The 12,262-nt window shown below is 42.1% G+C and overlaps 1 protein-coding gene across 2 annotated transcripts in view; it reads left to right on the forward strand.

Annotated features, from left to right (window-relative positions):
• The window catches only part of SFXN5 (sideroflexin 5), a 170,450-nt gene that overhangs the window by 50,007 nt on the left and 108,181 nt on the right, over positions 1–12,262 (forward strand). The window contains exons 2-6 of one of the 2 annotated variants that reach the window (XM_075066679.1): positions 536–740; positions 1,085–1,111; positions 2,864–2,918; positions 4,573–4,598; positions 9,283–9,336. In XM_075066679.1, coding sequence (XP_074922780.1) covers positions 639–740; positions 1,085–1,111; positions 2,864–2,918; positions 4,573–4,598; positions 9,283–9,336 — 264 coding nt within the window. In that variant the 5' untranslated portion in view covers positions 536–638. The remainder of the gene's footprint in view (positions 1–535; positions 741–1,084; positions 1,112–2,863; positions 2,919–4,572; positions 4,599–9,282; positions 9,337–12,262) is intronic. The other variant, XM_032764857.2, reaches the window with a different exon arrangement.

Below are 12,262 nucleotides of genomic sequence, written 5' to 3' on the forward strand. Positions count from 1 at the left end.
CACCTTTGTGAATGAGATCAGAATCTGGGTGTAAATAATTACTAGGTAGTAGGGATTGCTGATAGCTATGGGCCAATTTCTACTATGCTTCCTCAGCTGGAGGTACCTTACTCCATGAATATTCCCTTTGAAACATACTCTTCAAGGGCCTTGATCCTGCACCGAGTTAATGCAAATTTTTCCGTTGATTTGAATGGGAACAGACCAAGCCCAGCATGAGAGAGGGTGGCAAAATCCTATATCTTACATTAAAAAACTTCCATTATCTTAAATGACTGAACCACCAAATTCTGCATAAAATAAGTCTGTGTTGGATATTCTTTTCTCTCTCTTACTCTCATCCTCCTTCCCCATTCCTTTCAATTATTTGTTACATCCTCTGGTTTCCTTTTGTCATAAAGTGGATTGTAAGCTGTTTGGGACAGGGGCTGAGACTTTTGCAATGAGGCCCTGCCTCTGATTTGGGGCCTTTGTATGCTACAATCAATAATAAAAACATGTATTTTATGAATATTCATGGCACTTTCCTTTACAGTGAGCATTCTTCAATGAAGAAGATTTTCCTTGCACAATTGTTTGTGGAAAGGTGAAAACTGGGCCCCTCATCCTGTTGAAGTTAATGCGCCATTTGTATTTGAATGAATGTTTGCAAATACCTCACTGCAGTGTTTACTCACCTCAGAGTGGCATGCCCTCCAATGCCCACTGACTTCCGTGGGAGTCTTGGGAGCTCATGCAAGGTATTATTGTGCTAACCATATGCTCAGATGTGTACAGAAAAGAGTAAAGAGGGCAGTGTTCCTCATCTCAGAAGCTTATAATATAAGATCTGAATTCTGCCATCCTGTCTTACGTTGAGCAGTGTCTTCCTCTTCAGGTGGCATCATTGATTAGTGACATTGAGAAGGTACTACTCAATGTGGGTAAAGGTGGCAGAATAGGGCCCTAAATAACAGTCTCTGACATCCAGAGGAAAGTTCTTAGAGCGATTCTTCCTGTTCCTTTAAGGTAACTGATCAGAAGATTAACGTGGGTTCTTCTGTGCTGATTTTTTAAAAACTAATATTTTATTTTATTTTTCTAGCTTTGGGAAGCTCAAAAAATAAAGCAGGTAACGACCTTTTAAATATTTTATTCCTCTTTTAAAATATCACTATTCCTTTCTGTTTTTCCTAAATGGGGAAAAAGGTGGTGCTCCTTTCTCTGTCACGGTTTTTCAGTTACATTTTCTCTGACAAGATAAAATAGCATGTGCAAATAACTTTCCCCCCACCACAAGAGTTTTAATTTTATTTTAGTGTTTATATATAATTTTATCTGTTCATTTTCTCCCACTTACCTAGTCAAGAGTGTTCCTGGTCTCCATATTCCCATTAACTGGTTTGACAGTTCTTCTATAACAATAAAAACTCTGTCATATCTTTCCCCTGGACAATCCCAAAACACTAGCAGACTGATTCTCAACCCTGTTTACACCAGTTTTTACATTGGTGCATCCTCACTGGCTTCATATGGAGATCTGGTCCTTATCTGCCTAAGGTGAGAAAGACCAAAGGTGACTTTTATGGGCGGCTGTGGAATAGAATAAGTTGGTGGTCTCAGTCCAGTTCTTAATGAACAGGTGTCCATAGCACAAAACTATCGCAGTTGGCTTCTTTGTAAGTGTTCTCTACAGTGAGGCTAAGAACTGGATGGACATGAAGGTTGAACTTCTCCTGTGTCCAAAAAGTAGTGCAATGAACCATTATGATAGCCGATAGGATTTTACTGGAGAATTCTTTGTTTCAATAACACCAGATGACCATGCAATCATGTTTTCAATTGGCAACAAGATGGTCAGGCTCTGTTGGATTTCCATGCAAATGTCCATGCTTGCCTCGACCTTGTTTACAAACTGGTATATGCATGCGTCTGAATGGAGAGAGCTTTCATTATTGTTCTAGATTATTGAGAGAATCTTCACCCTTAATCCTAGGAAAATGTATACATAGATTTAGTGGGAGTGGGGGCTGTGTGAGTAAAACCCATCGTGTATAAAGTTAGGCAGCTTTAAATAAAACCTGTCATTTCAGAAAATATGCTTTTAATTTTATAATCACAGGAATTTTTGAACAACTCAATTTACTGCAGGAGAGCTGAGTAACACTTCTGAATAATTTGAATTTAAAATCTGTCCTGAACATTTGCTTAGAACTGATTTTTTTATCGTCAGAAAATTTACTGTGTCAAAACTTCAAACCTACACACAGGACAGAAGACATTGCACTGATTTAGGTTGCTGCTTTCCATTTAGTCCACTTGACAATGACTTATTACTATCTAATGGCTGTTTGTGTCTTGTGTACAGTGAATTTAGCGTGAGTGTCCAGATTGCAAAACCACCAACAAAGGTGGCCTCATTGTTAGCAATCTTGGTAGAGACACCAAGGATAGAGTGGGCCATGGAGACTAAATTTTGTTGTTGTCCGTAGAGGTAGTGCCTCCCCGGTCAGGGTTAAGGCACATTGATGTGTGTTCTTTGTGGCCATTGCTACTGCTCATTATGTACCTGTTCTGTGCTTGTCTCCAGTGTTGTCAGCCTGTCACTTCTCACTAGCACTCAATTATATCAAGAATTTTTAAAGGAGCAGAAAGCCAATAAGCCAGAGGAGGCTTTTGTGAAGACTACTGAATGGTCATGGGCCACTGATCTGTGCTGCAAAAGCCATGTGCAGCATGCTGCTTATGCTGCTGTAGAGACACGTATGTGTGTCTCTCTGTTCTCTGGTTAAACAGATTGTACATAATGGGAACGGTCAGGCTCTTTGCTGCTTGCCAGCCACTTCCATGCTTTCATCATGTCTATTTGCTGATTGTTTTGTAGGCCATCATACATCCTGATACTAATGAGAAGATCTTCATGCCTTTCAGAATGTCAGGTAGAGTATATCCTCTAATTGGTGTACCGATCTGTTTACTAATCTTACTGAAAACACATAGTAAATGTTATAATCCCGGTTTTGTCCCAGTTCTTTCTCTGAATCGTTTAAATATTTAGTGTCTGCCTCTTTCTTCTCCATATCCCCTGGACATCTGAATGTGAACTTTAGCTTATCTCATCTCTGGCCTCTCTAAAGTGCCCGTCCCTGTGGTATCCAGGCACTCTGTTTACACGTTGGCATTCATTTTAACCTTGGATCAAGGAAAGAAAGCTGCCACATAAACAAACAGTCTGGTGCTTTCTTCTGCTAAGGAGAGTCGGTTGGGCCACATACCATGGTGATGGGCATAGTATAAGAACCTAACTCGAACAGAATTCTTGGAAAGCACCTTCCATGCCACCAACCCATGTTCCTTCTCCCTCAGAGACAAAGTACTTTTCTTTTGTGCCATACCACATCCAGCCTTGGAGTGAGACAGCTGCTGTTACATCATTAAATCAGCCGCTTCTTCCCCCTTTTTAGTAGTGTTCCATCCCTGGAGGCAAAAGAGCACTACCTGCCTTTACTGTGGATCAAGCTGTGGCTGTGTTTGTGGGGCAATTACTGCACAGAAGTGTTCCTCTGGTTCCTTCTCGGGAGAGCCACTGGCAGGGACAGTCTGTATCCTCTTTTAGAAGGGGTCTTAATCTGGTTTCTAATCTGCTGTGCTGGGAAATGAGCTCATGCGGTGGAACAATCTGGTGGGAACATGGGAGAAATGGCAGGATTGGTGCTTCGTTCTCTAAAAACTTTTTGGAGCGGAAGGGTAATCTCCTGGCTAAAGCACAGCACAGGTGAGCCAGCACTCTTGGGTTCTCCCCTCCATTCTGCCACTGACTTGCTGTGTAACTTTGGGCAAATCATTCCACCTCCCTGGGCCTTGGTGTCCCTGTCTGTCAATTGGGGTTGTGAGGCTTACTTAATGCATTAACGTTTGTAACATGCTCTTAGACTCTCTGGTGGGAGGCGCTGTAGCACAGCAAAGTGTGGTAACGGGCAGCTCTTGCTGCGGGAGGCAACATGTGGATATGTGATTTTTGTAGAGGGCCAGTGAGCTTTTGGATAAGGGCTTGCCCACACTAGAGCGTGTTTCCGTTTGAACTATACAATTGTAGCTAAAGCAGCACTACCCACTCCCTCCTTCCCTCCAATGTGGATGCAGCTATAGCTGCATAACTTATTCTGATTTCGGAAGAAAAATAAGATGTACCAGTATAAGTCTCCTTTATATTGTTATAACTATGTCCATGCTAGGTTTTATATACCAGGATATCAGTAAAAATATCACATCCCTAACCAACACAGTTATGCCAGTGTTACTTTTCTAGTGTAGGCCAAGCCTAAAAAAATCCTTGGGAAACACTTAAAACACCCAAGAGCTGAGAAGGGAAGTGAGGTAAGAACTGTGAGTCCATTTTTCTCTCACTCCTGATTGTCAGGCTGTAACTCCACTAAAGTCACTGGAGTTACACTGGTGCAAACAAGAGGAGACTCAGACTCATGCCCTATGTGTTTCTTATCCTGCATTCATAGCAGCACCAGGTTTCTCAGGTGTGATACCTCCTTAATCTCTCTGTATTAAAATGTGTGTATCTTTCTTTTTTCTTTCTAGGTTACATTCCTTTTGGAACACCCATCGTAAGTATTTTAGCATCTCTCTCCACCCGGCCTGAGTGTAACAGGAAATGCATTTTTTAGCACTCACATAGAATCCTCCAAATTCCACACTACATCGGTGTGACATTCACAAAATGTTCACACCTTTCCCATCACGCGTTAGCGAGGGTTTCATTGTGCAAAATGTGCCCTGATGGATTTAGATTGTCATGTTTGAGGTTGTTTGCCTGTTACACATTATTCATCTCCTTCCCTGCACATAGCATCCTGCTATTTTTGTAATATCTTCTCCTTTTTGGTTAACCTTCTACCTGGCTCTTTCTCCAGAAAGATAATGGGACTGTCTACATGGCAATTAACCCTGCCACACACACCCCGGCTGGCCCATGGCAGCTGACTCAGGCTCGTGGGTTGTTTAATTGTGGTGTAGACATTTGGACTCAGGCTGGAGCCTGGGCTCTAGGACCCTCCAACCTAAGCCTGAAAGTCCACAGTGCAATTAAACAGTCCCTTAGCCCAAGCCCACAAGCCTGAGTCAGCTGCCATGGGCCAGCCACAGGTGTCTAATACTCCACGGTGCACTGATCACCTGTAAAATGTCACTTCTGCACTGGTCTTCATATCCTTCATCCTCTGTACATTTGACAAGTCGCTTCCAGAATGTGACAAACCCAGTGAGAGCCTCACAAACTCAAGAGCTACGTCACAGCACCCAGAATTCTTTGACTTATTCCTTTCCCCCAATGAAAATCTAAATCCCCTCTGTCTAATGAACAGTTGAAAAGTCATTAGTTATGGGTTATTGCTAAGTGTGCATCTCTCAGTTCATGTCTGTTGTTTTCAGTTGACTATATTAACATTTGGGGACATTATCTCGAGTGAAGGCCAGGGTAGAGGTCTCCCTTACTGCATTTATAATGCTTAAACTTCAATTAATTCTTCACCCTCTGCCTGTGACGTAGCTAAGTATTACCCCTATTTTACAGATTGGGAAACTGAGGCACAGCAATTTTAAGTGACTTGCCCCAGGCAACACAGCAAGTTGACATCAGAACCATGATGAAAAATTCAGTACTTTTGGATTCCAGCTTTTTTTTTTTAATCCTCTGGAACATGCTGCCTAAACTATTGTAAAGCATGAAATCTGCAGGTTGAAACCTTATAAACCAAGTGCATTGAGGCAAATAACATGCAGATTCATAGATGCCAAGGCCAGAAGGGGCCATTGTGATCATCTAGTCTGATGTCCTATATGGCAAAGGCTGTAAAACTTTCTCAAAATAATTCCTAGAGCATTTCGTTTAGAAAAAATCATCCAATCTTGATTTAAAAATTGCCAGTGATGAAGAATCCACGCGAGCTCTTGGTAAATTGTTCCAATGGTTAATTATCCTCACTGTTAAAAATTGACACCTTATTTCCAGTCTGAATTTGTCTAGCTTACAAACATTGGCTCATATTATACCTTTGTCTAGTAGACTGAAGGGCCCATTATGAATTATTTGTTCCATAAACAGGTACATATAAACCGCGATCAAATCACCCCTTCTCTTTGTTAAGCTAAGCAGATCGAGCTCTTGAGTCTGTCACTATAAGACATAAGAGTAATGATCCTGTCCAAGGAAGGTGATAACATGGTTACCAAAATCTAGAGGTTAAAATTATTAGTATTATTATTAAGTTGTTGTATCTAACATTTTGGTGGCAACTTGTGATGGGGCATTATTTTTAAAAAAAATTGGGTTAAACAGAAGTGAGTTAACGATCAAATTGACAATGAAATCGGCCCAAATCCAGATCTGTCAGCGGAGCTGAGAGCTGTCAGATGAATCCAATTTCACTAGCTGTAAAGGATAAACTGGAATCTCTTGTCGTTCTTTTTTTTTAAAAAAAAGAAGCATTTTCAAATGTTAAAATTAAAATGTAACATTTATGCCAATCTATCTGTGAAATTTAGTGACAAAATTGGCAGCCTGCTCTAGCATAAAAACAGTGTGAATCTTACATTGAACATAGGGGGATGGGATTTCCTCGAGCAAAATGGTTGTGCAGCAATCTTATGCTTCTAGCCGAGGACAAGACACTAGCCGAGGCTTCTTCTGAGCTTACTTAACTCAGCAGCATAGCCTGGTGTGTAAGGCACTGGAGTTGGAGTCAGAGTCAAGAGACCATGGTTCCATGCCTGGCTGTTCTACTGGCCTGCTGCGTCACCTTGGGCAAGTCACTTCTTCTACCCTGTGCCCTTTGTAAAGGAGGGAAATACTTGTTTCCCTTTGTAAAGTACTTGGGGATGAAAAGCAGTCCGCAGTGTTTCCAACTCCTGCAATTTTATTGCGAGTCTCATTATATTTGGCAATTTTCTTAAAGCCTCAGCTCCTCGATTTGTGTGATTATTTGGGAATCTCAGTTTTTTCTTTCTTTCTTGGAGTCTGTTTCATGGTTTTTGACTGCTTGAGACTGGCAATACTGCAGTAGATAAGAGCTGAGTGCTATTATTAATATTGACTCACAGATAAATCCACTTTCCTTAACCAATAGGAAAGGACTTTGGTTTTGTAAACATAAAGATCCCTCTTGCTAATTCCTCCCACTTGACCCCTTTCAACTAGAGTCTTGTCAGACTTGGCAAATCTTTATGGAAAGCATCTACGTCCCTTGGCTTCAAAGCCACAAGAACCATCACATCAGTCAGGCAATTAGAATTTGGTGGTTGATATATTTCTGGTGTTTAAGATTTTTTATTTTGTTTTCCTTTTTAGCTGTGTTTTTCCCCCCTGCCAGTAATTAAAAGTGAAGCTGTACATTCCTTGGCAGACTCTTGCACATATGGAGAGTTTGCATTAAATGTGCCTCTTTCAGTCATGCAGATTTTGGGTGTTCTTTTTCTTTTCGTTTAGTCTCTTTCTTGTTTTCTTGCACTGAGGTTAAGATTATAAATGACTAACGTTTTGGGCTGCCTCATCTTCCCCAGTCTCTTTAACCAATCGGCTCTTGGGACCAAATTCAGCCCTGTTGGAATGAGGTGCAACTTCTATGGAAATATCTGGGCCAAATTCGCTGATAATGTAAATCCTGGTGTTAGTTGCATGCTGGGTGTAAATGGTAAGTTAGTGTAACTCACTGATTTGGCACGCAGCAGGCATGCAAAGTAGGTGTAACTTACATTTCAAGAAGGAGCATAGGAGGGAAAATCAACTTAACAGGAAGGTGTAAACTAAACCAGCCCGTCCAACCTTTTTACACCCTCTTGTTAGTTGTTGTTTCTCTCTTCTGGATCCTTAGCCTGTGAGTTGGACCCCCAAAACTGATGCAGGTGCAAATGAGTGGTGATTGTAGGCTCACCTCCCTTCCTTTTGACAGATTCTTTTGGCTGTTATATCAGGTTTTACTCGCCCCTCAGCATAAATAAAATCAGAGAGGATGTCCTGGTCCAAATTCCAAGAGTGTGGGTGAATCCACAGACTTCTAGCCCCGAGGTCAGAGTGCTACCATGAGGAGCATTCTTTCTCCTGGTAGCATGGGGTCCTGTAAAAAATATACACACTCAGGAATAAAGGAAAATTTCATTGGTGGGTTCTGAAATAGACAGTCTTCACATTACAGATCCACACTTGCCTTTCCACTCTAATTCCCAGAGAATTAGGGAGCTGGAGGGGAAAAAAAATAAAAATGTGAAGGCATATCCCATTGTATCTACCCCATTAGCTGACAATTCAGCTCACTGGGAGCTTTGTTTGTGGATTAACCTCAGGAGTTTCTTCGCTTTATACTTCCTTCTCCATCCCTTTTCAGTTCCATGCATTGTGGCAACTTTTTCTCGTGTGGAATGGGACGCAGTCTTTCTTTGCTGCTCCCTACTTACCCATGTGAGGCCTAATATTCCCACCCCTATTGGCTGAGTGAACATGGGACTGAACACCTGGCCCAAATTTGGACCTCTAGGGTCTTTGTAACTATGGATGTGAGGTATCTAAACTCATGATCATTAAAACAATTGGTCCCAACGAAGAGCACTTGAACTGCCAGGTGGTAGTTCCCTGTTTTCCAACATTAAAATCTGATCTCTTTTTGACATTTGCTAGAGGAGCTGCACTTCCAAAAGTTGAAACGATAAACGCATCAAAGAAAAATAAAAACCTTTCCACCCTCCAGCCAACTAATGAGAAATGATTTGTGAATTTCTCTGAAACATATTTAAGTCCTATTCCAGAGGGTACTTTGTGTAAAGTAGTTGATTAGCAAACTGTGGAAGTCCCAATAGAGTATTAGTCCTCAGAATAAACAGCTTCTAATACTTTGTCCTTCTGTACCAAGTTCCATCCAAGGATCTCAAAGCATGTTGCAAAAGTAATTAAGACTCTTCCATGTGAGGGTTGGCAGCACAACCATCCCCATTTTACAGATGGAGAAACTGAGTTACAGAGAGGTTAAGGGGGAAGGTCAGTGACAGAGGTGGAAAGAGAATCCTGCTTTCTAGATTTCCATCCCCTTTCTTAATCCTGCTCCTTTGTGTGATACTGGGCTACATCGTAAACCCTGATGGAGCTGATATATTCTCCACCTGTTGCCCCTCATCCACACATGAATAGGTGAGTAGAAAGCATCTCAGTGTGCTTAACACGTAGGAAGACACCACGAACAGACTGACAGTTTATTCATTATGCCTTTTTTTTTTTTTTTTTTAAATTGTTCCTCTCTCTTGTAGGTTGTTGGTCTTCTCCTGCCAAACCAGACACTGGCGTCCACTGTTTTTTGGCAGGTAACAATCTTCTGCCATGGCACATTGAGTCTATGGACTTATCTGACAAAAAGAAAAGCATAATTGAATTACATCTCCAGCATAGACCCAAAAAATGACAGTGTGACTAAGGCATATTTACCTTTCTGCATCAAGAGCATCTTAGTTCATGAGAAGACAGTATGGCTGGATCTCACTGGAAATTTTTGGTAGGACTGGAGTATGCTGCAAATAAACCCAGGGGGCTGATTCTCCACTGCCCTGCACACTGTGTTATCATTTACACCTGCATAAAGGAGGTGTAAAATGGTGCTAAATCCAAATGGTATTGCTATACACCCACTTTGCTCAGGTGTAAATGATGACACAAGGTGCAAAGCCATGGAGAATTAGGCCCTTGATGCTCTCACCTCTGCTGTTTTGAAGACATTCTGTCAAGTCGTTTAGGTTCCAGCCTTTACATACCTTGAAAAGGGCGTATTCTGTTAGAGAGACGAGGGGGGGTGAGGTAATACCCTTTTTTGGACCAACTTCTGTGGTGAGAGGGACAAACTTTCAAGCTCCACAGAGCTCTTAGAATAAAAGAGCTGCGTGTGGATTAAAAGCTTGTCTCTCTCACCAACAGAAGTTGGTCCAATAAAAGATATTACCTTCCCCACCCCTGTCTCTCTAATGCTCTGGGACCGACACAGCTACAACAGCACTGCATATTCTCTGAGTGAAATTCACAGGGCTCTGCAGCTTCAGAAGGTCCCCAAGACAGCGAAACTTCAGTGGTGGCAGCAGAGCATATATGCACAAGACTCCACATTTGCTGCATGGGCATCAGCTGACAGCTGGGCTCTGTGCCAGTTCTGCATTCTGAATGGGGGCTTGGCTAATGTTTCTGCAATTACCCCAGTGTGGTTTCTTTGTACAAAGCTATTTGAGAGAGAGAGAGAGAGAGAGTGTGTGTGTGTGTGAATTTGAGCCATAGTAAATTTTATCCCAAATAAACAATTCTGAATAATTGTAATAATAAGACTTATTCAAACTGTTCTTAAAAATCTTTGTTCATTGCCTTCAAAGTAAATAGTGCTATAAAATGTCATGCCAGCCATGGAAGATCACGGCATAATGCAGACTATCTAGGACTTTGGAAAGGTGCAGTCAACAGAAAACATAAGCATATCCTAGTAACTTGTGGCTGTATTTAAATTCAACAAGGTAAGTTATGGCCACATAGTTCAAACGCTGAAGCTGCATCTTGTGCAATATATAACTTTAAGAAGCATTGTGGCTGGAAATTTCTAGAGTTGTTCACCTCTCCCACTGTCATGATGCCTAAGAACTAAAGTTCAATCCGGTGCCTGCTGAAGTCAGTGACAAAACTCCCATTGATTTCAGTAGTGCAGGATCAGACACTTGTTTATGCTACTCTTATTCATGTGCTTAGCCCCACTGATGTCAATGAGACTCCTGGCATACGCTAAGAAGAATGCATTTACTCAGTGTAAATAAGGGTGTCGGAATCCTTGTTTGGACCTGGAAAGAGTATTCTAAAAAAAAAAAAGAAATCAACAACTCACAGGAGCATAATCCAAGAGAAATTGGTTAACAGAATATATAAATGTCAAGGCCCAGGCCAATAGTAGAACAGCATAGACTTCACTGGGAGTTATGTGTGCTTATGTAGAGATAGAATTTGACATGCGAAATGTAGGATTCTAACTGCTTGACTAACTGTGATCAGATGCAAACCCAGCTCGCAGCAAAGAAAAGGAACATAGCCTTCAACTTGACTAACTTGGAGCACACTTGGGAGACTGCTTCAGTGGTTCTCAAACTTTTTCTGGTTCAGATGGCCTGCTGGACCCACTGTCAGACCAAATTGCCCCAGATCACAGTGTTAACAGGAGAGGTTCATTTTGGGAGTGCTTCTCTCAAACTTCAGATGCCAACTTAATTTGTGGTGCAAAAAATATGGGGTTACCAGACTTCTCAGAGAGAGAACGTTTTTGCTCCTCCATCCGTGTTCCCTCCCTCCCTCCCTTCTTCGTCTGACCCCATTCCCCTCCATCTTTCCAATTCTCTTTTCCCTCTCCTTTCCACCTTTTCTGACTCCTTTCTGTTTCTTTCCCTTCTTCTCTCCTTTTGGTATCATTTCTCAGGTTCTGGCCAGCAGCTGGAGGAGAGCAGCCCCGTGCGCCTGCACTGACATACTTTAACCACAGCACCTTGAGTACGCATGTTGCAGTCCAGGGCATGTCAGGCCCCAGACTGAGGTAAGCAGTCATTGGAGCAGCATGAGTTGGGACCCTCTCAGCCTTTGGAGTCCCATTTTTGCTGAATTGAGGGAGTGTTCAGAACGCCCTCCCTTCAGTAGATCTCTCCTGGATGTGGGGGGAGTGGCTGTACTATCATTGCCACCCCCTCTGAACTTTGCAGACAGGGGGAGTGGGCCAGCCAGCCCTGTCCTGAAGAGTCCAGAAGTGTATCAGCCAGCCACCTCAGAAGACAGCAGAGCCAGGGAGTGGCAGGGCACTTGATCCATCCCCACTCTAAAGACTGCTTAAGGTAGGAAGGGAATGGGGCAAAACTTGTCCCAGTTTTATATTTCTGAGCTGAGATTCTGGTTGGTAACTGGAGTGGAGTTGTGGGATGGTGACCAAGCAGGGGTGAGTATTGGGTTCTCAATGAAACCCAATTCTACCTGGTTGAGGACTGTTACAGAAGTTTCTCTAGCTCTGCTCGGTGGACCACTTCAGTGAAGTTTGATTAGTGGAGCTTTATAAAGACTCATTAGGAAACCAGGACAAATTCCCAGCACCTATTGCCAAACAAAATTCTATAAATCATATTTTTTTTAGCATAAAAGGCAAATTTTGGTGGCCCCATGTATTCCTTTATGTGAAAGTTCTGGGATCAATAGGAAAAACATGCTTGTGGACTATCACTACTGCTTTTA

This window comes from Chelonoidis abingdonii, chromosome 5 (assembly GCF_003597395.2).
Source record: "Chelonoidis abingdonii isolate Lonesome George chromosome 5, CheloAbing_2.0, whole genome shotgun sequence".
Lineage (NCBI taxonomy): Eukaryota > Metazoa > Chordata > Testudines > Testudinidae > Chelonoidis > Chelonoidis abingdonii.